This window comes from Macrobrachium nipponense, chromosome 28, assembly GCF_015104395.2.
Source record: "Macrobrachium nipponense isolate FS-2020 chromosome 28, ASM1510439v2, whole genome shotgun sequence".
Classification (NCBI taxonomy): Eukaryota; Metazoa; Arthropoda; class Malacostraca; order Decapoda; family Palaemonidae; genus Macrobrachium; species Macrobrachium nipponense.
The window spans coordinates 35,767,299-35,791,692 of NC_087217.1; the positions used below are offsets into that span (position 1 = coordinate 35,767,299).

Genomic DNA, 24,394 nt, shown 5'->3' on the forward strand with positions numbered 1-24,394 from the left:
AATGATAGTCAGAAATCCAAGCGCTTTCGTCTCTACTCAGACATTGTCAAGGAGCTAATGAAGTACAATTGGAGAGAAAGTTCTCAGGTACACAAGATCAAGAATACCAGATGGTTAATTGTCAAAAGGGTAAAAATTAAAAGAGATAATCCAGGATTATCAGATATCACACGGTCACAAACCTCAACAGATTTGACCCTAACCAAAATTACAAAGTTACTTTACAGTCCAAAACATGTAAAAACTGAATATATTAATTTTGTTGCTTATATTTATCTACAACTTTTTTCATTATGAAAGCATCCAGTTTAAATAAACCAAGACTTAAATTTAGAACATTTCTATTATTTGACTTGATGAAACAAGATTCAATGATATTCCTTTTAACTGTGTCATTACATGGGATTAAGGCTCTTGCTTGACTCCAGTTACTAGGATGGTCTAATCTTCTTGAAAAGATTAGATTGAATGATTCTCTCTCTCTCTCTCTCTCTCTCTCTCTCTCTCTCTCTCTCTCTCTCTCTCATCTGCTTCTCTGTTAATCACTTATCACTTTTACTAGTCATTTTCATCAAAACCTATTTCAAAAATAGAAAAAAATAAATTACCAAATGCCAAAAGTTAGTCAAAGCAAGTTAACCTAGACAAAAAAATTCTTACTTCATGTTCAGCAATGACAGATTTCAAGTTGTCGACTGCTGCCAAAATGGAAGTGGCTCTTTCCTTCGTCTTTAACTTAATGGCAAGCTTTTTAGTTTCAAGAAAATAGGTCTTCCTCTTCGACTTCTAGGTGGATGCATACATGATGTGGATGATTAGAATACACTTCGCAGATCTGAATAGTATGGCGATGATGATGATACCAATCATTCATACACACTGCACTATGATGTCACAAATGTGTGAGGTGGAGCCTTCCGTCTTAGCTAAATGCTGAGCAGAAGCCTTCAGAATACTTCACAGATCTGAATGATACCTATGGTGGTGATGATGATACCAATCATTCAGAAAACACTTCGCAGATCTGAATAATACATATGACGATGGTGATGATGCCGATCATTCATACACGCTGCACTCTGACGTCACAAATGCGTGAGGCAGAGCCTTCCGTCTTAGCTAATGGCTGAGCAGGAAATCTTTCTCTTGCTTTCCCCCTTGGAGGAGTAATAGTTTTTTTCCTCCAAGCATTCCCCCCGCACCTAAAATACTTGAAAAGACAATAGATTTGATACATTTTGCGGCGTTTGACTCGCAGACTTTGAACGGCTTTGCAGATACAGAAAATCTATTTTTGAGAACTAGCGACCACATAAAAGGGAAATCACATAATTCGGGACCGGACTGTAGTTACATGATCAAAGCCCTTCTGCCTCCCCTCTCATGGATGAGTTGGTTCCTCTATCCCCCGGTAGTTTAACAGGGGTGTCACCTGGCCAAAATAATATAGCGCTACTGCAAATTTTCACAATTCCAGCTGCCAACGGTTTAGTATGTATACATAAAATCTTATTTTATTATGAAAATTTCTTATTCTTACCTACCCCTGCCTTTACAATGCCCAGCATAGGTGTGCTACTAATATATTTTAGCAACGATGAAAAAGCAGTCGTCAGAAAAATAGAGAAGAACCTCAACAAAATCAGTGCAGTGAAGCAGCAATAATATTTAACAAGACATGCTTGAAAGATGGTCTCCTACCCAATTATATTATTATTACCATTATTATTAGTTATTTTTATAATTATTATTATTATTATTACAGTGTGTGAAACCTATTCACAGGGAACAAGCCCATGGGGCCAATAACTTGACATTTAGGCTTCCAAAGAATGTTGTTTTCAACCTTCCACCACAGACCCCACACTGCATCAGTAACTGATCATGGTACAGAGCCAGTGATTTTCTGTCTCCCTGGGGGAGGCGGGAACAATCAACATCTGAGCAGCGTGCTGTGACACTGCCTACCATACTAAGTATTCCCCATTGATGCATTTAAATCCCACATTCAACAACTACCCTTTGTTACTTTGGGAGATATGAATAGTAGAAACTCTTTTGGGTAACATTGTTACCAATCAAAGGGGAAATTGCCTGTGTTTTGGAATCCAAAACATAGGGGAGTCTACACAAACAGCATATCAGCAATTTATATATCGATATGTAGTGACGACTGCCAAATGTATTTTAATTGGAGAGTGATAAATGATAGATTTACTAGCTACCATTTTCCAATAGTAGTGAACATGGCTTCAAATCCTCCATCGTCAAGACTACATAAATGGAACATTGGTAAAGCTGATTGGGCAGCTTTCCAGGAACCCAGCTCAATAGATGAATGTGTTGATGACTGACTTTCCCTCGTACATGATGCTCTTGACTTTTTTGACACAGTTATATTCTTGGCTAGTCTACAATCTACAGATATGACCCTACTTACAAACATTCGGAGATACAAACAAACGTGATTATTAATTGAAATTGTGTTTGGAGCACTCCCCTTTGCCACCCATAAGTTCAGATTTTCTTCTGTATGCCTATTCTGCTTAGATACAATTAATAAAGTACAGTAGTACCTCGAGATACGAAATTAATCCGTTCCGAGGCGCCCTTCGTATCATGAGGTTTTCGTATCTTGGACCACATGTTACATGTAAAATGGCTAATCCGTTCCAAGCCCTCCAAAAACACCCCAGTAAATTTCATAATAAAGCTAAATTTACCTATAAACAATGAAATACTACAACAATTTGGATCATTCAATACCTTAATTAATAAAAAAAAAATGCAAAATATAACCTGTAAATAAAGTATATATTAGTGTACATGGTAACAAGAAATATACTGTACGTAAAATGTGGAAGCTTACCTTTCGAGTGAGGCTACTCCGAAAGTGGCGGCAGAGGAGGAGGAAGACAAACGGCAGATACGTATGTACGTACATATACTTTAAAAAATATACATATAGTAGTACCTCGAGATACGAAAGGCTCAACTTATGAAAAACTCGAGATGCGAAAGCCAATACGAAAAATTTAACGGCTCTACATACGAAAAGTTTTCAAGATAATAAAGGTTTCTGAAAGTCCGAGATTCGCCCGGATAAGAATTTTGAAAATCGCGCCGCGCGCCGCCATCTTAGTACTAGTAGACTCGCCACCATCCTCCTGCTCTCCCATTTGGTTCCTGATGTATAGTCACATACGGCCATGAAATCCTTCTCTCCTATTGCCAGCGTCCTCCCATCATGCATCTACTATGTACACGTGGTGGCGTGCTTCGGCCTCTCGGTACCAGCATTGTTATAGTGACGTTAACACGCGGTAAAATTTCTTTTTGTTTTTTTCGGATCGTCAATTTGTACGTTATTTAAAAAAAAAAGCGACCAAGATCTCTCACATGGGATAAGTGATCAAGGGCATTCTCATGGGATAACTGGAAACTTTGCAAGGTTGGTAGAATATCCACTCCCTGCTGAACAGAGGGTATAGACCAATCATTTACAACATGCATTCCAGTACGTATAATCAAGGCACTTCAGTTTATGTTGAAGGTCAGCAGCCGAATATTCAGTACCCCAATCAGTTGCAGAGAGAGCATTTGGTTGAACAGGGTTTTGATGGACACCAGGGCCAACAGAGTCATGAGGTGCAAAAAAGGAACCAAGTGATAAAAAACAGAAAGTTTAAATTATGTAAAAAAAAAAAAAAAAAAAAAAAAAAAAAAAAAAAAAAAAAAAAAAAAAAGAAAAAAAAAAAAAAAAAAAAGGTAAAAATCAATAAAAGAAAAAAAACCAACAGAATTAAAGCCGCTTTTCATAAAGTGCAATCATTTGTAGAAGACACCCCCCGAAAAGGCTCACACAGGAACATTGTGTACGTATATTTTTTAAAGTGTACGTACGTACACTTTATGTACAAAAGAAAAAAAAAAACGGCAGAAATTAAAGCCGCTTTTCATGAAGTGCAATCATTTGTAGAAGACACCCCCCGAAAAGGCTCACACAGGAACATTGTGAAAAGTAGGCAGAAGCAATCTTCCTTGGATAGTTATATATGTTCGTAGCCTCACTCGAAAGGTAAGCTTCCACATTTTACGTACAGTATATTTCTTGTTACCATGTACACTAATATACACTTTATTTACAGGTTATATTTTGCATTTTTTTTATTAATTTAGGTATTGAATGGTCCAAATTGTTGTAGTATTTCATTGTTTATAGGTAAATTTAGCTTTATTATGAAATTTACTGGGGTGTTTTTGGAGGGCTTGGAACGGATTAGCCATTTTACATGTAAAATGTGGTCCAAGATACGAAATTGTTAATATAGAGATGTGAATGCTAAGTGTTAAGTAATGAAATTTAACACGCCTAGGCCTGTGAACAATATCTTGTCTTTGATAAAAGAATAATTGCATAGGTGAATACTTACTAGTAAGCCATCATTTTTGAAGTATTTAAGAAATATATATAACAAATAGTAATTTTTTGAAAATCAAAATATTCCTCTTACAACTATAAAATAAATGTTTTCAAGATAATTTCATTGTTGCTTCTCATTGTAGACCTATATTACACCAAGTGATTCTTGTTGCACCGCCACTGTAATGGTTATCTCACACGTTGATATTAGTGGGCTCATTCTACTTTTGTATATGTATACATATTAGATTTTTTCAGTGTTGAGGTGTAAAAAAATCAAATAGGACTATGTATTTCAAATTTTATGCTTGCTTTGGAAGCAATATTAATGTTATGAAAAATTTTTTCCTTTTTTTACTTTAACATTTGAACTGAGTTTGATGACTTTGTTTAAGTCAAATGTATCTCAGCGATGAAACTTTTGAAAATATTTTGTAAATGTTTTTTTCTGAAAGTGGGTACACAACATTTTCCTACAATTTTTAAATATATCACAGATTTTATTTTTATGATACATATTATGGCTTAATTATGTTCAATAACCATGCTTTTGAATTGAAATGACAGATAAATATGGAGCATGTTAGATTGCCAGTTAGTGAATTTTGAACAAAATCCTATGCAATCGGGTATCATCAGTTCTAAGCTTAGCTGTACAATATATTAAAGTGCATAGGGAAAATGATAAGAATTTTTTGTGTACCTTTCATATTGCATGTTGCATATGAGGGAAAAAAGGGGGGTGTACTTTTTCATTTGTGTACGATGTTTCTTGGTGAAAATGATAAACATTTATGTAACCTATTGTAATGTCTGTTGCAAATGAGAGAAAAAAATCAGTTTACTTTTTTGTGTACAATGTATTCTAAAGTGTTAGAGGTATATTGAGTGTGTACTCTATTGTATTACATGTTGCATACAAGGGGAAAAGAAAGGGTTGGCTTTTTTTAAAGTGTATTCATAGAATTTGTTTGTTAAAAATATGGGAAAATACAGTAGAAAATTCCTTTTTGCATCAAGTTTTCGGTTTAAAGTGTTGTGGTTATTATTCATAAGCATATTTAGTGTTTAAGGTTATGTGGTATTGACACAGTAGGGTGAGGAAGGGTATGGAGTTGCCCTTGAACACCCTACTTTTTTTTTTACTTGCCCTTATCTGACATTTGCCAGTATATAATAGCCTTAGCTCTATTAATCTGGACAATCAAGGGACTTTTGTATGCTTATGTTTAATGTGATGGAGGGGGAAGGATAAATTTAAATTATGTGGTTTTAATCAGCAAAGCACTACAACATAAACAAAGATTTTTTATAGGATGATTCATATTTCTCTGGAGATGACACTTGAAAGAATTAATCTAAGAAAAAAGTAATGCATAAAGAAATGAAAAGATTAATCAAGTTAAATCTTTCAAATATTTAGGAACAATGATATGCAGTACAAGTTGAAAGGGATTTTGAAATGAAAGTCTAATTGCATACAAAAGCAAGATTAATGCTCAAGTCTAGTATGATTTGTATTAGTATACAAGCATGAATCATGGTTTGACAGCAAACCTGTGCCTAAAAGATTTGTTGAATAAAATTTTATAATAGATATTAAGGGTCAGGTGGCAGGATAGAGTTAGAAATGATATCAAAATGAAAATAATATTGTACCTTGGGTAGATGAGAAAATAATGAAAGGATGATACAGGGAGCTTGACATGTCATTCGTGCAATCCTTGGGAGCATAGTATGTGATGATGTCACTTGGGTAACCTGTGAGCACCAGAAGAGTTGTAAGACCGAGATATTTTTAGTTGAGAACTATTGAGAAGTAAGGGTATAGATTATTGGGTTCATGCTCAAAGTTACTCAATAGCAGACAATTTTATTTTTATTCGGGAATGAAGTGTCTCAGATTCATGTAGACCACAAATGTGGGTTAGTTATAAGTGAAGGATTTGTCTACAAATAAGTGGAGATTTGTTAGTTAGAGAAAATTGGAAATAATTTTTTTTTTAAGTTAACATGAACATGTGTAAGTCAAGGAAAAGCAAAGTAAAGAAATCCACTTTATATTTTAGATATACTATGCATATGCGAATGTAAAGACAAAATATTTTTAATGGTATTATCAATTACACACTTTTCAGATATGAACACATGGATCCAGAACTTGGTATTGTGCTCGAACCAAAGGATGTTCCCCATGACATTTATCCGTTTCATCCTGTTGATGATGAGAAGAATGGTGTTCGGGGGTCTTGCAAATTGTATTATGAACGTGCCAATATCACAGAGTCTGTAATAGTGAAGTCATTACAGCAAGTTGAAGAAGAGTAAGTTTTAAATTTATTGTAGATCCTGTAATTTATATTTAAGAACTGAAAATGTCCATACTCATGGAGTTCAAGCTGTTTTGATGGATAGAAATAAGCTTTAACGATTTTATTTTACAGCATCAGTTATTACAAATTTTTCATTTCATAAATGCAAGCCAATGTCTTTTAGATTTGTCTCAGGGGCTTTGTTAATTCACATAGGGAAGACACCCCCAAACTTACTTGGTGACACGCACTGTCTGCTTGCAAGTCAATGCAAGGTTTGTTGTAGTCAGTTCATGGAGAAAATTTATAGAAACTGATTTTTCGCAATCATAAAAGGTAAGTATAATTTACATGAATAGAGTACTGTGTATACTATTGTTTACTCTATTATCTTAGTCATAAAAAGTTTAACCAGTTAGTTGTTCTTTTAGGAAATTGAATTTTTAAAGACAGCTAATCTTTTATATAAACCCATTCTTATATCCCAATTCATGGTTCCATTCCTCTTCAACCAAAGAGGAAGGGTTCTCAATAAGTAGATCTCATGTACCAACAAATCTCTTTAGTCTCTTGTAGTTATCTGCCTCACTTATTGTTGTTCATGAAGAAAAGAGAAAAATAAGTTAATGCAATTGATATATATATATATATATATATATATATATATATATATATATATATATATATATATATGTGTACGTATGTATGTATGTATAACTGAATCACGAAAATTAGGAACGTGATAAATCCATAAATAAAGATATATGCCACGAAGGAAAAATAAACGGAGGAGGATCTGCGAGACCTTTCGACGTTAAACGCCCTTTACTGAGCAGAAACTGACATAAATGGGGCAAAAGACAATACAAGAAGATTCGTATAACTGACAGATAGGGATTATAAAGAGATTAGTACCTAGAATCCGACACACCTGGAAAATGAGAAATCTACCCAAACAAGCATAAACAATGGGTGCAGTTAAGGTTTAAGACAATCATCTCAGATACAAGGACAAGACAATTAAAGGATTATAGGTGACAGCTATTCAGAACTTGGTAAACAAAACCATATTCACAATACATGTCAGACATACATTACAACAAAGATAACTGATTTTTATTCAAGTCAGTAATTATATCTTTGAGGTCATTCTTAAACATGTTACAAATACAAAGGTCTAAATGAAAAAGGCCATGACTAACACTGAAATTACAATGAAAAGTAAGTTAAATTAAAGCAGATTCTAAAAGATTTCGTGATAAGACATCTCTTGACCTTGCAATTACTGAACTACCAACCCAATTTTCTGTAAAAAAACCCAGTTTTTACAGAATATTTATGTTGGCTTAGCCTTACTTCTTGGCCTTTGCTAGACTGTCCGAGATAAAATGAGGGACAATCCATACATGGAATTTTATATATTATGTTGTTGCTTTCTCTGGGGCCATTTTTTATTAACATTCCTTTTAGTGTGTTATTATAGGAAAAAACAAGGTTGACACTAAGAGGCATAACAATGATTTAATGGTTTCAAATCCGTTAAAATAAGGCAAACTGAGAGTGTTCTTAGAATTTTCTTTCTGCGTGTTACACTATAAAACTGTTTGTGGGCTTTATTATAACAATATCTAATATACGTATGTGAAGGATAGCATAAATCTTTCCCTATTTTTCTTATGTATTCAATTTCTTGATCCAAATATTGTGGACTGACAATGCGCAATGCTCGTAAAAACATAGAAGAAAAAATTGATATTTTTATGTTAAGATGGTGGCCTGAGAAGAAATGAACATAAGTTAAGTTGTTGGTCGGTTTCCTATAAATACTGAATTTACATTGAAATGGTTCTCTATGTATCAAAACATCTAAGAAAGGGAGGCTATTGTCTTTTTCTAATTCTAGAGTAAACTTAATTGATGGTACCTGGTTATTTAATTTAGAGAGTAAATCATTTACATCAATACCGACAGGGAAAGAACAGCTAAGATATCATTCAAAAACATAAATAGATAACCACTTTACAGGAATATAATGTTATTAGGTAAGTAGCGTTTTTCAAAGAATTCCATGTACAGGTTTGAGAGTAGTGGTGATAAAGGATTTCCCATTGCCATGCCAAATATTTGTTGATAAAATTCACCATTGAATATAAACTTACAATCACAAATGCACAAACTCGTGAGTGAAATAATGTGACTTATAGGTAAAGGTAATTCATGCTGAGTTAGTTCATTACTAAGATATTCTACAATAGAGTCTATAGGGACTTTAGTAAAAAGAGAACATACATCAAAACTAACGAATCTATCAGTAGGGCAAAGAGCAATTTAGTTGATAAATTAAACAAAATTGCTCTTTGCCCTACTGATAGATTCATTAGTTTTGATGTATGTTACCTTAGAGTTATCTTTGTTGTAATGTATGTCTGACATGTATTGTGAATATGGTTTTGTTTACCAAGTTCTGAATAGCATCCCTTGCGAATACGGGTGGACCACTGTATATTTGATGCAGGATGATACTTTCAAGTATACATTTGGTATTTGAACTTGAACTTTCAAGATAGGCAGTTACAAGTATTTCTCTCTCTCTCTCTCTCTCTCTCTCTCTCTCTCTCTCTGCCAAAGGATTGAGAGATAAACAAATACCATATATTTCTGCATATAAGACGACCTTTAAATCCTAAAAATCATTCCTAAAAATTGGGGGTCATCATATACTATAATTCTAAAAATCAAACCTTGAATTCTAAGATATATATCGGTAGGTTAGCCTCGGCCTCAGTGGTATAGCCTAGCCAGAAGATTCACATTATGAAATAAACTGATAGTAAAGGTAATAAAAGCCTATTTACCATATATATTATTGGCATATCTCCATAGCAAATAGCCTACTTGAGGAATAATTCTAAATCAATAAAACAAACTTTTATATATGCAATCCCAGCTGAGAAAGTGTAAACATCGAGTTAAGGTTGTTCTAACAACAACCTTTAGCTTTCGGTAACCTTTTAGAAACTTCAGTGTTAGTGTAATTATTGTAATAATAACATTTAGGATAATAATATTCATTTTTCATTAAAAGTTCCTCATACTTATCACAAGATTGATCACATTTTCCACCATCATAAGGATTCTAGTCTGGTTCTGGTGAGTCTACTTCGGCTTCGTCATCAATATCATACACATCATCTTCAGTACCAACCATGGCATACAAAAATGCAGTGAACATCACATGAGGCAGCACACAAAGCTGTTTGTAACTGTTTAGAACAATTCACTCTTATGAACTGTAATTGTGTGCGATAATTATCATTCATTACTATTGTATTTTTATTAGCGGTTGTTTGAGAATGGTGAAGAAACAAAACAATGGTTTCCCTTTTAGGCGACGTATGTATGAAAAACATGATATAGAATCTGCCTTGTTAAACCCACCCTTGATAATTTGCAAAGGAATGTATCTCTGAATTAAGTAATGATATCGGTAAAATGCGATCAGCTGATTATTTTAAGACTAGAAAGCAAATGATGCATCATCACTCTGTTCATATTTTGTAATAGGATAATACATGCAATATGATTACTGTAAAACAAGTTATATTGAAAATATCATTATTCTCAAGTATTGAAATTATCATCATTCTCAATACAGTGGTCCCCCCCCCGTATTCGCGGGGGATGCGTACCAGACCCCCCCGTGAATAGTTAGAACCCGCGAATGTTTGGAACCCCTATAAAAATGCTAAAAACAGCCTATTTTGTTAGTTAAAACTCAAGAAAAACCCACTAAAAATGTTCCTACATGGTTTTTTTAATAGTTTTATCAAAAAAGTGCATTTTATGATGAATTCATCAAAAAAACTAGGAATTTGTGGATATTTATCATAGAAAAATACCGCGAATGTGCGAATTTTCCGCGAATAATGCAGGGAAACGTTCCCGAGAGAAATCTGCGAATGTGTGAGTCCATGAATCTGGAGAACGCGAATACGGGTGGTCCACTGTACATCTATTATTCTACTTTTGCAAGTTGATATCTATCAGTGTAATAACCTAACCGAGGTAATGATTCTCTCTCTCTCTCTCTCTCTCTCTCTCTCTCTCTCTCTCTCTCTCTCTCTCTCTCTCTCTCTCTCTCTCTCTCTCTCTCTCTCTCCATTTCATCGACTGTAATACTAATGATACTCCTCCACTAAAAAAATTCTGGTTTTTAGAATTCTCAAATTCAGAAACAGCTAATTGCTAATGTCATTAACCGTAACTATTGAGCGTTTTTGAGAGTGTTAAAATTGTCAAGGTTTTAAGCCCTACCGATTCTCAATGGTGGCTTCCATAAGCAAAAATAAAATACATTTCTGGGTTCGACCTGTGTCTGTCGGTGAAAAGTTCCTGTAGCTCACTTTTCTAAGTATAAATAGATCCTAAATATACCAGAGAAAAAGCTAGCATGGTATGCTGAAGTTACTACCCCCAGCGCGAGCACCCCAAGGGGTGTCGATATAAAGTATGAGGGCGAGTGGAAGCCACTACTCACAGGTCCTCTGCCAATTAGAGGATTCCTTTCCAAAATCCCTCCACGGCAAGAGCCGTTATAAGGGTTAGAGCCATCACAAAGGTCACCTCCCTTACCTTCCTCTCGCTACTACTACTAATACCCACATGCATTCTACATTCCTGTATTAGCATTGTGTGTGAACCACGCGTTTGTTTCAGCTCCTGGGATTATTCCTTTCTTTTCATGATGTCGGCTGTGGAACTTCCTCCTACATCTAAGTTGAGTACTCCAATTTGTGTTTTTGTAACGCATATGGTTAAGGTGTTTTCCATATTTGCCTTTGGCCCCTCAGAAAACGTATCGTGGGCGCCGTCGGCTTATTTGCCATTTTGGGAGCATCATCAGAACGTGTGTGATTCTGTTACACATTAATTTCCTCTAAAGTTTTGATATTATGTAAGAATTTTAGATATACGATCATCAGTGACATGTTTTCATATTACGTGACTTCCTCTGGGTGTAAAGAAAGGTTGATTAATTTATATTTTAGCCTCACCCCATCCCTAGTTGCTCAAGAGTGTGTTCGTGCCTATCTCTATGTAATTTTATCATGATGTATATGTGTAATTATTAGGCTACTAGTAGCCTATCGCATTTGTCACGGGAGAGGAGAGAACCCTATCTCTCTCTCTCTCTCTCTCTTTCGTTGTGAGACATGCATGAGTTAGTGTTAACACGAACCAGATAGGTCTTGATTTATGCACGTTGATGATTTTTATTTCACTAAGAGGTTGGATGAGTTGCTCCCCCCCTCTGGCTCGACCGACCACGCCTAGGCTAGGTCTTGGAAGGTAGGTTAGGTGTCCCTACCCTTATACCCTTTATGCTAGCAGGGAGGATATCAAAGATAGAGAGCCTCTCTCTTATCATTTTGTTGGACCTATCCTCCCTACCGGTCTAGATCGAAAAATTCACTTTAGTAATTTTGGTCAAGGGCCACCGTCCACTCCAGGCTGTCTGGGGAGGTTAACTGGCCTACCTGTCCAGTTCTGTAGTGATCTTGGAAGGTTAAGCTGGATTCATACTGGGTATTCTCCTTTCACCTTAACCCTCTTACGCCGAATGGACGTATTAAACGTCGAGTCAAAATGTCTCCCGTATGCCGAATGAACGTATCATACGTCGACTCAAAAAAGTTTTTTTTAAAAATTTGCGGAAAAATACTTATAGGCCTACCAGCCGAAAACTTTTGAATCACGCGTCTTGGGGGATGCTGGGAGTTCACGGATCAAGGCGTTGTTTTGTTTACAATCGCTATGCAGGCGCACAAGCGCGAATTTCTTTCTTATCGCACTAAAAAGTATCAGTGACGCATCTCAAAAATTATTTCGTCACTTTGACATAATTTTTGCTCCATTTTAAATTATCCTTTACATGAAGTATTGTATATGAAAATGTGCACAATTTCATGTAAAATACAACAAAAAAATACTCATGATTGTAGCTTTTATCAGTTTTGAAATATTTTCATATAAATAACGATAAGTGCAAAAATTTCAACCTTTGGTCAACTTTGACTCTACCAAAATGGTAGAGAAACGCAATTGTAAGCTAAAACCCTTATATTATAGTAATATTCAATCATTTGCCTTCATTTTGCAACAAATTGGACGTCTCTAGCACAATATTTCGATTTATGGTGAATTTATGAAAAAACTTTTTCCTTACGTTCGCGTGGTAACTCTTCCGATAAATTTTTTTGTGCGATTGTCCTGATGTTTGCACCATTTTAAATTTGCCGTTACATAAAGTTTTATGTATGGAAATGTGCGCAATTTCATGCACAATACAACTAAAAACAACCCATGGTTGTAGCTTTTATCAGTTTTGAAATATTTTCATATAAATAACGTTAAGTGCAAAAATTTCAACTTTAAGTCAACTTTGATTCTACTGAAATGGTCGAAAAATGCAATTGTAAGCTAAAACTCTTACAGTCTAGTAATATTCAATCATTTACCTTCATTTTGCAACAACTTGGAAGTCTCTAGCACAATATTTAGATTTTTGGTGAATTTATGAAAAAAAAAAAAAAAACATTTTCCTTACGTCCGCGCGGTAACACTTCCGAAAAAATCAGAATTTTTTTTTGTGCGAGTGTCGAAATGTTTGCACTATTTAAAATTACCTGTTACATAAAGTTTTATATATGAAAAAGTGTGAAATTTCATGTAGAATGCAACTAAAAAGGATTGAAGGTTGTAGCTTTTCTCTTTTTTCAAAATATTTACATATAAATCATGATAAATAGAAAAAAAACCACGTTCGGCAAATTTGGGACTCTAGCGAAATGGTTGAAAAAACGGCAATGTAAGCTAAAACTCGTACGGCCTAGTAATATTCAGTCATTTATCTTCATTTTGAAACAAATTTGAAGTCTCTAGAACAATATTGTGATTTATGGTGAATTTTTGAAAAATATATTTAACCCTTAAACGCCGACTGGACGTATTTTACGTCGACATTTTTTGTCTCTCGGGTGCCGACTGGACGTATTTTACGTCGACATACAAAAGTTTTTTTAAAAATTCGCGGAAAAATACTTTTAGGCCTACCAGCCGAAAACTCTTGAATTACGCGCCTTGGGGGATGCTGGGAGTTCACGGATCAAGGTGTTGTTTTGTTTACAATCGATACGCAGGCGCGCAAGCGCGAATTTCTTTCTTGCCGCACTAAAAAGTATCTGTGACACATCTCAGAAATTATTTTGTCACTTTGACATAATTTTGTACCATTGTAAATTAGCCGTTACATGAAGTATTATATATGAAAATGTGCGCATTTTTATGTAGAATACAACAATAAAATACTCATGATTGTAGCTTTTATCAGTTTTGAGATATTTTCATATAAATAACGATAATTGCCAAAATTTCAACCTTCGGTCAACTTTGACTCTACCAAAATGGTCGAAAAATGCAATTGTAAGCTAAAAAGCTTATATTCTAGTAATATTCAATAATTTACCTTAATTTTGCAACTAATTGGAAGTCTCTAGCACAATATTTTGATTTATGGTGAATTTATGAAAAAACTTTTTCCTTACGTCCGCACGGTAACTCTTCCGAAAAAAATCATACATGCGATTGTGGTAATGTTTGCACCATTTTAAAAGTAGCCGTTATATAAAGTTTTATATATGAAAATGTGCGCAATTTCATGCACAATACAACTAAAAACAACCCATGGTTGTAGCTTTTATCAGTTTTGAGATATTTTCATATAAATAACGATAATTGCTAAAATTTCAACCTTCAGTCAATTTTGACTCTACCGAAATGGTCGAAAAATGCAATTGTAAGCTAAAACTCTTATATTCTAGTAATATTCAAGCATTTACCTTCATTTTGCAACAAATTGGAAGTCTCTAGCACAATATTTCGATTTATGGTGAATTTATGAAAAAAGTAACATTTTCTTTACGTCCGCGTGGTAACTCTTCCGAAAAAATCATACGTGCGATTGTGGTAATGTTTGCACCATTTTAAATTAGCCGTTACATAAAGTTTTATATATGAAAATGTGCACAATTTTATGTAGAATACAACAAAAAATAATTGAAGGTTGTAGCTTTTCTCATTTTCGAAATATTTGCATATAAATCATGATAAATAGAAAAAAAACCACGTTCGGTCAACTTTGACTCTACCGAAATGGTCGAAAAACGCAATTGTAAGCTAAAACTCTTACAGTCTAGTAATATTCAGTCATTTATCTTCATCTTGAAAGAAATTCGAAATGCATACGTCCCATTCCCGGAATATTTTCTCCGTTTCATATTAGGCATTTCATAGAGTTTTATATATGAAAATGTGTGCAATTTCATGTAGAATAAAACAAAAAATATTTGAAGGTTGTATATTTTCTTATTTCCGAAATAATTGCATATAAAAAATATATATATTAAAAAATTCGACATTTGGTCAACTTTAACTCATCAGATATGGAGATATGGTCGAAAACTGCAATTGTAAGCTAATACTCTTACAGTATAGTAATATTCAATCATTTGTCTTCATTTCGAAAGAAATTGGAAGTCTCTAGGACAATATTTAGATTTATGGTGAATTTTTAAAAAAAATATTTGTTTTATGTCCGCTCGTTACGAATTCATGCATTATTTTGTGATAATATTTTCTCTGTGTTGCTTTTATTGTTTTACAATGAGTTATATACCAAAATGATCGCAATTTAGTGTACATTAGAACGAAAAAAAAGTAACTTGTTACCTTTAACCATTTTGCGCACAGCGCGATTTGAATACAATTATATATGAAATTTCGTTTTTGCGGTATCATATCGCATTATTTATATATGATAATGATAATTTTTTTCATTTCTGATGGTTGCATACTAAACTTTAGCCAATGACAAAAAAAGGAGCCAAAAATGAACTCTTAATCTTGAAAACTAAGCGCGCTGTGATTTTTTGAAAAAAATATTTTTTCCGCTTCCGCGCTCACTCTGAAACACCTCCGGCACACGGGAGACAATTTTTTTTTTACCGCTTTGGCGTTTAAGGGTTAAGTGGAGAGGAGAGGGTTGGGAGTAAGGAGGGGTTATTGGTATTATATGTAATCCCTTATGTCTCTGAGTAAATAGCTCTGCCGGCCTTACAGTGGTCTAGCACCACACCAGCCGGCGGACGTGGCTCCGGATTGTACATTTATACAGCTCCGCCGCTCGGTGGTCTCTTCCTCCAATGTTCCCCCTCCGGTACGGATTCGGGCTGGGAGTTACGCTCCCCCCACTAGAGCGTGCAGGATCAGATGGGGGAATTACCTTTCCCTGATCTGCCGCTTCAGCCCATTCCTCCGGCATTACTTGGGACAATGGGAGATGAGACCTTGAGTAGGCAGAGCTTTGGGGGACTACCCTATAAATATCTCCGGACCTTTAAGGTACCAACAGAGTGTGGCTCACCCTCACATCCGCTGCCGGAGTATTACACTGTGTTGCCGGAGCTCTATATCCGTCCTTATTTTGTTCCCTGCTCCTGTGGGGTTGGTGGATGGGTCAGGTTTTTGACTACGATGATGCGTAGCCTTCTGATTCAGCTGACTGTAATAGAGATTAGGTTCTTCCTTCTCTCCGGTCCGGCGGACCTCAGATCCCACATACCAGACTTACATCTACCTTCTAAGGATGGAATCGGGAGCAGGCAAATACACCCAAAGAATTTCTTTATTCATTCAGTGAGTTGAAATTATTTATTAGTGAGTTAGTCTTGAACCAATATCTAGGTTAAGGTGCATGCTCTCTTCGGAGTTAACTCCGGCGCCAGAGGCCGGTACTCATAATTGAATTTCAAATTACAGATGGTCCGTTGCAGGGCGGAATGGTGCTCCGCCTCCCTCGGTAAGCCCTACAGCCATGTAGTGTGCCGTTCTCACGCGAACTGCGCCATCCAGCTCGAGAATTACACGGTCTGGCACCCAGATGCATGCACCGATTGGAGTTGCGTTAACACTCGATTAACGCCACATAAAGGCAATTTTACCATGTTTTTGACCCCCAAACGGAGTTCCGTCGCCCTGTACATCTAAGGTGGCGGAAATAACCTTGCAAGCAGTGGCGGAATTTAAGCCCCAACCAGTGCTAAGAGAGACGGAGGCTACCTTTCTTCTCTTCCCCACATGATTGGATTTTGGAACGACGCACCGGCTACGTTTACAACAGGTAAACTCGACCCGGACTGCGCTTCCGTCCTATTCTCAGAGAAGCTGCCTAGGATTCCGGACCACTTGGTCAAGGCAGAATTCGAGGCAAGAACTAGACTGGCAAGATCTATCAACTCTGTCACTGCGGCGGAGTTGGTAGCATCAACGTATACCGAAGAACAGCTGTTCCGGGTCCTGAGGAAAGCTCTGTTACAGACTTTCCAATCGGACCTGTTCGATTTTGCGGTGGCGAGACGAGCTTGTAGGAAGCACGTCCTGGCGGGTGCCTCTATAAGATACGAACCTAATAGGCTCATAAAGTCATCAGAGTGGGGAGAAAATCTGTTCCCGAAAGACGAAGTCAATAACGTCTTTCATGAGGCATCCAGAGTCAACCAGAGTCTTTGGGTTCGTTGGGGTCTCCCCTTCAAACGGAAGTTTGAGGGCCCCGGACACCAAGTCAGACCCAAGAAGAAGGCAAGGAGATTCAATCCTTACCAAGCCTCCTGTCCCCAGACAGTCGTGCAAGCGGTTCCAGTATCTCAGGTTGGTAAGCCTTCAACATCTAAGGCACATCCGCAGCAGCAGTTTGTCTTAGTACAAACTCCGCAGGCTCAACAGCGGTCAACCTCCTCAGCCATAATGACCTCCCCAGCCTTCAACCCCACCTATGAAGCGCGAGATCTATTTCGCAGCTACAATAGGCTTGCCAGATGTAGCAGGTCCAGAGGTGGCTCCTGGCTATGAGGCGGACCAAGGGGTAGAGGCTTCCGCGGAGGTAGAGGTAGCAGACCTGCAGCCAACCAGTGAGAACCCACAGGTAGGAGGGAGATTATATCTCTTCCGGGACCACTGGACCTTCAGTCCATGGGCCCACAGTAAAGTCTTGATAGGTCTGGGGTGGAAATGGGAGAAAGGGCCCCCTCGGCCAATCAGTTTTTATCAGATGCCTACGGCGGACCTTATAGACTATACCAAAGATCTCCTCCAGAAGAAGGCTGTAAAGAAAGTAAGACGCCTAAAGTTTCAAGGACGTCTGTTCAGTGTCCCAAAGAAGGACTCGGACAAAAGAAGAGTGATTCTGGACTTGTCCAGTCTCAACTCATACATTCACTGCGACAGGTTCCGCATGCTGACCATCTCGCAGGTGCGGAGCTTACTTCCCCGTGGGGCCGTCACCACCTCTATAGATCTTACAGACGCTTACTATCATGTCCCAATAGCAAGGAACTTCTCACTGTACCTAGGCTTCAAGCTAGGAAAACAGGTTTACTCATTCAGTCATGCCGTTCGGGCTCAACGTTGCACCCAGGATATTCACCAAACTAGGAGAGACGATAGTTCAAGAACTAAGAACGCAAGGTGTAATGTTAGTAGCCTATCTAGACGACTGGCTCATTTGGGCAGCCAACGTCGACGAATGCCGCAAATCAACAGCCAAGGTGATAAAATTCTTGGAATTTCTGGGTTTTCAGATAAACAAAGAAAAGTCTCGGCTTGTTCCTGCTTCCCGCTTCCAATGGCTGGGAATCCAATGGGACCTGAACAAACAAGCTATCTTTCCCACCCAAGAAGGTCAAGGAGATAGTGAAGGCTACGAAACAGTTCCTCAAGAACGAAAAGGCTTCTTGGCGTACCCAAGAGAGAATCCTAGGTTCGCTGCAGTTTGCGTTGGTGACGGACGTCCTATGGAAAGCCAGATTGAAGGCTATCAATCGAGTCTGGAGAAAGAGAGCCAACGTCAAACTCAGAGACAAGATCTTGATAATTCCACCCATTTTGACAAAAAGGCTCCGTCCATGGACGGAACGCCAGAACCTAGCCAAGTCAGTACCTCTGCAATTCCCTCCGCCGTCTCTAACCATCCACACGGACGCATCTCTGAGTGGATGGGGAGGGTATTCGCAACACAAGAAAGTACAGGAAACGTGGTCGGAAATGTTCCACCAGTTTCGTATCAATATTCTAGAAGCAATGGCAGTTTTCTTGACCCTAAAACGACTGGCTCCGGCCAGGAACATTCATATAAGGCTAGTCTCGGACAGTCTAGTAGTAGTCCACTGTATAAACAGAGGAGGCTCCAGGTCAAGCAAACTGAATCACGTATTGATTGCAATATTTTCATTAGCGGCGAAGAATCATTGGTACCTGTCAGCAATTCACCTGGCAGGAGTAAAGAATGTTATCGCAGACGCACTTTCCAGGACAACTCCGCTGGAATCGGAGTGGTCCCTGGACAGGAAGTCGTTCCGGTGGATTTGCAATCAAATCCTGGACCTTCAAGTATACCTATTTGCCACGGAATCCAACCACAAACTACCATGTTACGTGGCACCCAACCTGGACCCTCTAGCTTACACCACGGATGCGATGTCTATAGATTGGAACAATTGGCGGAAGATTTACCTATTTCCACCGGTGAATCTTCTGATGAAGGTCCTGCACAAGCTGAGATCTTTCACAGGACAAGTAGCATTATAGCGGTCCCCCCGTATTCGCGGGGGATGCGTACCAGACCCCCCGCGAATAGTTAGAATCCGCAAATGTTTGGAACCCCCTCTAAAAGTGCTCATAAATTCCTATCCTGAACATGCAAACACCAAAGTATCCCTAAAAAGACCATCCTTCATCAAATATACATAAAATATCCTATTATGGTTCATATTAATCTTTGAAATATTATTACAGTGGTCCCCCCGTATTCGCGGGGGATGCGTACCAGACCCCCCCGTGAATAGTTAGAATCCGCGAATGTTTGGAACCCCTATAAAAATGCTAAAAACAGCCTATTTTATTAGTTAAAACTCAAGAAAAAACCCACTAAAAATTTTCCCTACATGGGTTTTTTATAGTTTTATCACAAAAAGTGCTTTATATGATGAAATTCATAAAAAAACCAGGAATTTGTGGATATTTATCATAGAAAAATACCGCGAATGCGCGAATTTTCCGCGAATAATGCAGGGAAACGTTCCCGAGAGAAATCCGCGAATGTGTGAGTCCGCGAATCTGGAGAACGCGAATACGGGGGGTCCACTGTAATACTGTTTTAAAGTAAATCTTACATTTTATGGTTATACATAAATACATACTATGTACATACTGCATGACTTAGTTACGTATGTGAAAATAATTCAGTCCCCCCATAAGTATTCAGTCATGCACGTTTTCTTTCATACTGTTACTAGTTGAGACATCCATTTTCTTTTTACAAAGGAAGCAATTGTATGTGAAATCACAAATACCAAATGTCTACTTAAAGTATTATCCTACATCAAATATACCATTGAATTGGTATTATTAATATCATTTTAAAGTCATCTTAAACATTTTACCATTAGAAATATATAAACAGCCAATAGCAGAGAGAGAGAGAGAGAGAATAACCTTACAGTTTCTTTAGATTGAAATGAACGTCTGTAGGCAACTTTTTTCCCCTCCCATAAATACATATATTTCTCCAGAGAAGAGAGAAAGAGAGGACTGTGCAATTATGTTTGTCTGTCTATCAATTCTTTTGCTGAGAGCGAGAGAGATAAAAGGAAGAAATAGAAACACCAAATGTATGACAAGTATCTTGTGGAGAGAGAGAGAGAGAGAGAGAGTTGTCCTTGCAGTATTTAAAAGAGAGAAATAGAATGATTATTGTATTTAAAATACTCAGATATGAATTTTGTACTTACAGTTAATAGTACAGTGGGGCCTCGCTTAGTCGCGGATCAGCAATCACGGATTCAGTTAACCCTTAAACGCCGAAGCGGTAAAAATAAAAAACTCCCCCGAATTCCGGAGCCGGTTTTGAGCGAGCGCGAAAGCGGAAAATTTTTTTTTTTCAAAAAATCACAGCGCGCTTAGTTTTGAAGATTAAGAGTTCATTTTTGCTCCTTTTTTTTGTCATTACCTGAAATTTAGTATGCAATCATCAGAAATGAAAAATAATATCATTATCATATGTAAGTAATGCGATTATATGGTAGCAAAAAAAAAAAATTCATACATAATTGTATTAAAATGCATATATGGTACAAAAAAAAAACATATAATTTGTATTAAAATCACGCTGTGCAAAAAACGGTAAAAGCTAACGAGTTTTCTTTTTTTTTTCGTTGTATTGTACACTAAATTGCAATCCTTTTGATATATAATACATTGTAAAACAATAAAAGCAACACCGGAAAAATATTATCACAAAATGATGTACGAATTCGTAACACGCAGACGTAAAAAAATGGGTTTTTTTTTAAATTCACCATAAATCTAAATATTGTTCTAGAGACTTCCAATTTGTTTCAAAATAAATAAAAATGATTGAATATTACGATACTGTAAGAGTTTTAGCTTACAATTGCGTTTTTCGACCAAAGTTGACCGAACGTGGTTTTTTTTCTATTTATTGTGATTTATATGCAAATATTTCGAAAATGAGAAAAGCTACAACCTTCAAATATTTTTCCTTTTATTTTACATGAAATTGCGCACATTTTCATATATAAAACTCTATGAAATGCCCAATATGAAACGGAGCAAATTTTCCGAGAATTCGATGTACGCATTCGGAGATTTATGGCGGAGAATCCGCGCTCGGAGGGAAGGAAAGTTTTTTTTCATAAATTCACCATAAATCGAATATCGTGCTAGAGACTTCCAATTTATTGCAAAATGAAGGTAAATGATTGAATATTACTAAAATATAAGAGTTTTAGCTTACAATTGCGTTTTTCGACCATGTCGGTAGAGTCAAAGTTGACCAAACGGTTGTTTTTTTTCTATTTTATCGTGATTTATATGCAAATATTTCGAAAATGAGAAAAGCTACAACCTTCAATTAGTTTTCGTTGTATTCTACATGAAATTGCGCACATTTTCATATATAAAACTTTATGTAACGGCTAATTTAAAGTGGTGCAAACATTACCACAATCGCACGTATGATTTTTTCGGAAGAGTTACCGCGCGGACGTAAGGAAAATGTTATTTTTTTCATAAATTCACCATAAATCGAAATATTGTGCTAGAGACTTACAATTTGTTGCAAAATGAAGGTAAATGATTGAATATTACTAAAATATAAGAGTTTTAGCTTACAATTGCGTTTTTCGACCATTTCGGTAGAGTCAAAATTGAACCAAAAGGTTGAAAATTTGTCACTTATCCTTTTTTATATGAAAATATTTCAAACTGATAAAAGCTACAACCATGGGTTTGTTTTATTTAGTTGTATTGTGCATGAAATTGCGCACATTTCCATATATAAAACTTTATGTAACGGCTAATTTTAAAATGGTGCAAACATTACCACAATCGCATGTATGATTTTTTTTCGGAAGAGTTACCGCGCGGACGTAAGGAAAAAGTTTTTCATAAATTCACCATAAATCGAAATATTGTGCTAGAGACTTCCAATTTGTTGCAAAATTAAGTTAAATAGTTGAATATTACTACAATATAAGCGTTTTAGCTTACAATTGCGTTTTTCGACCATTTCGGTAGAGTCAAAGTTGACCGAAGGTTGAAATTTTGGCACTTATCGTTATTTATATGAAAATATTTCAAAACTGATAAAAGTTACAATCATGAGTATTTTTTTGTTGTATTCTAAATAAAATTGCGCACATTTTCATATATAATACTTTATGTAACGGATAATTTAAAACGGTGCAAAAATTATGTCAAAGTGACAAAATAATTTTTAAGATTTGTCACTGATACTTTTTAGTGCGATTAGAAAGAAATTCGCGCTTGCGCGCCTGCGTAACGATTGTAAACAAAACAATGCCTTGATCCGTGAACTCCCAGCATCCCCCAAGGCGCGTGATTCAAAAGTTTTCGGCTGGTAGGCCTATAAGTATTTTTCCGCGAATTTTTAAAAAAACTTTTTTGAGCCGACGTATGGTACGTCCATTCGGAAATCGGGGGAGATTTTGACTTGACGTTTAATACGTCCATTCGGCGTTTAAGGGTTAATCACGGGTTTTTCCTTGGACCACTTCTCAGTCTATATATGCTGGTATGAATCACAGCATCGCGGCTTGTCGGTGGTAGGCTAAGCCTCCTCTGGTTCAGATAACCAACAAATGCATGAACAGATTCACATTATGATATTAACTGACAATAAAGGTAATAAAACCATTCTCACCTTATATATTATTGGCATATCTTTATAATATATAGCCTATTCATGGAATAATTCCACGTCATTGACATCAACTTGTAGTTGAGCGGCTAGCAGAAATGTAAACACTGACTCACTGAGTTACACTTCACAGCACCTTTGTCATTCTTAACCTTTTAGAAATGTTAATAGTAGTAGTTTAATTACTGTAGTAATAACATTTAGGAAAACATAAATTTTCAATTCGAACTTCATTATTGTTTTGGTATAACGTAATCAACTTCTCTGAACACTGCAGTCATACAAACGATAATTGTCATAGATTATCGTATGTTGTTTGCAATCGGCGACGAAGCGTAAACGTAATAAAACCATTTTTACCTTATAGTATATTATTGTCATATATTCATAAGAAAACGCAAATCTTATATATTATTGGCATATCTTCATAATAAAAAGCCTCTTCAAGGAATAATTCCTTGGGGAATCCATTTTTCAAAAGACAAAAAATACACTTTACATTTTACAGCATACAATGAACAATGATTACTATTGATGTGATTACATTAATATTACAGTATGGTACTCTAAGCAGTACAGTAACTATTTTTTATCATAAATGTATATTCATTCACGAAAATACATATGACCACCGTGACGTCACGTTCTACAAAGTACCGATGTATTTTTACGTAGTAAAATCCTCTAAAACTCTGTCATAAATCACTTTACTTACTTTTTTGTGAAGCCCAAATGCTACGTATATCCGGAAAATTATTAAACGAAATCACGAATTTTATCATAGAGCAAGATTTGCTAATTACTGTTTTCTTCTTCTTTTCATGACTAAATGCATTTTTAGAATAAAACTCATTCACAAATTTTCAAATACACTGAATGTAATAGCAAAATCTCTCTCTCTCTCTCTCTCTCTCTCTCTCTCTCTCTCTCTCTCTCTCTCTCTCTCTCTCTCTCTCTCTCTCTCTCTCTCTCATCACTTACAGAAAAAAACTATAATACTGATCTATTATTATCGTAATAAAAGAACAAGATGGTCCCCGAAAGAATAAAAGTGTTGCCATATTTTTATTCTTTCTGTGATTTACGAAACTGTGCTTCAATACAACTTTATAGTTGACTCAATGATTATCCACGTCTTATTAACAGTTAATACAAGACAATATCTTATCACTATCCATGTTTCATTTCTATCATAAAATATTTAAAATGCAAATTTTCATTGTTATTCTCGAGCTAAGATGCAACAGTACTCTAGTTCCAAGCTGCTCTCTCAAGCTATTCTCGTCCTAAGCTGCTATCTCAAGCTAT

The 24,394-nt window shown here is 36.3% G+C and overlaps 1 protein-coding gene across 1 annotated transcript in view; it reads left to right on the top strand.

Moving 5' to 3' along the window:
• Positions 1–24,394, top strand: part of LOC135201156 (general transcription factor 3C polypeptide 1-like) — a gene marked incomplete in the record, with an annotated part of 923,347 nt that overhangs the window by 11,175 nt on the left and 887,778 nt on the right. The window contains 1 exon segment of the mRNA XM_064230032.1: positions 6,562–6,747. Within this exon segment, the coding sequence (XP_064086102.1) occupies positions 6,562–6,747 (186 nt within the window).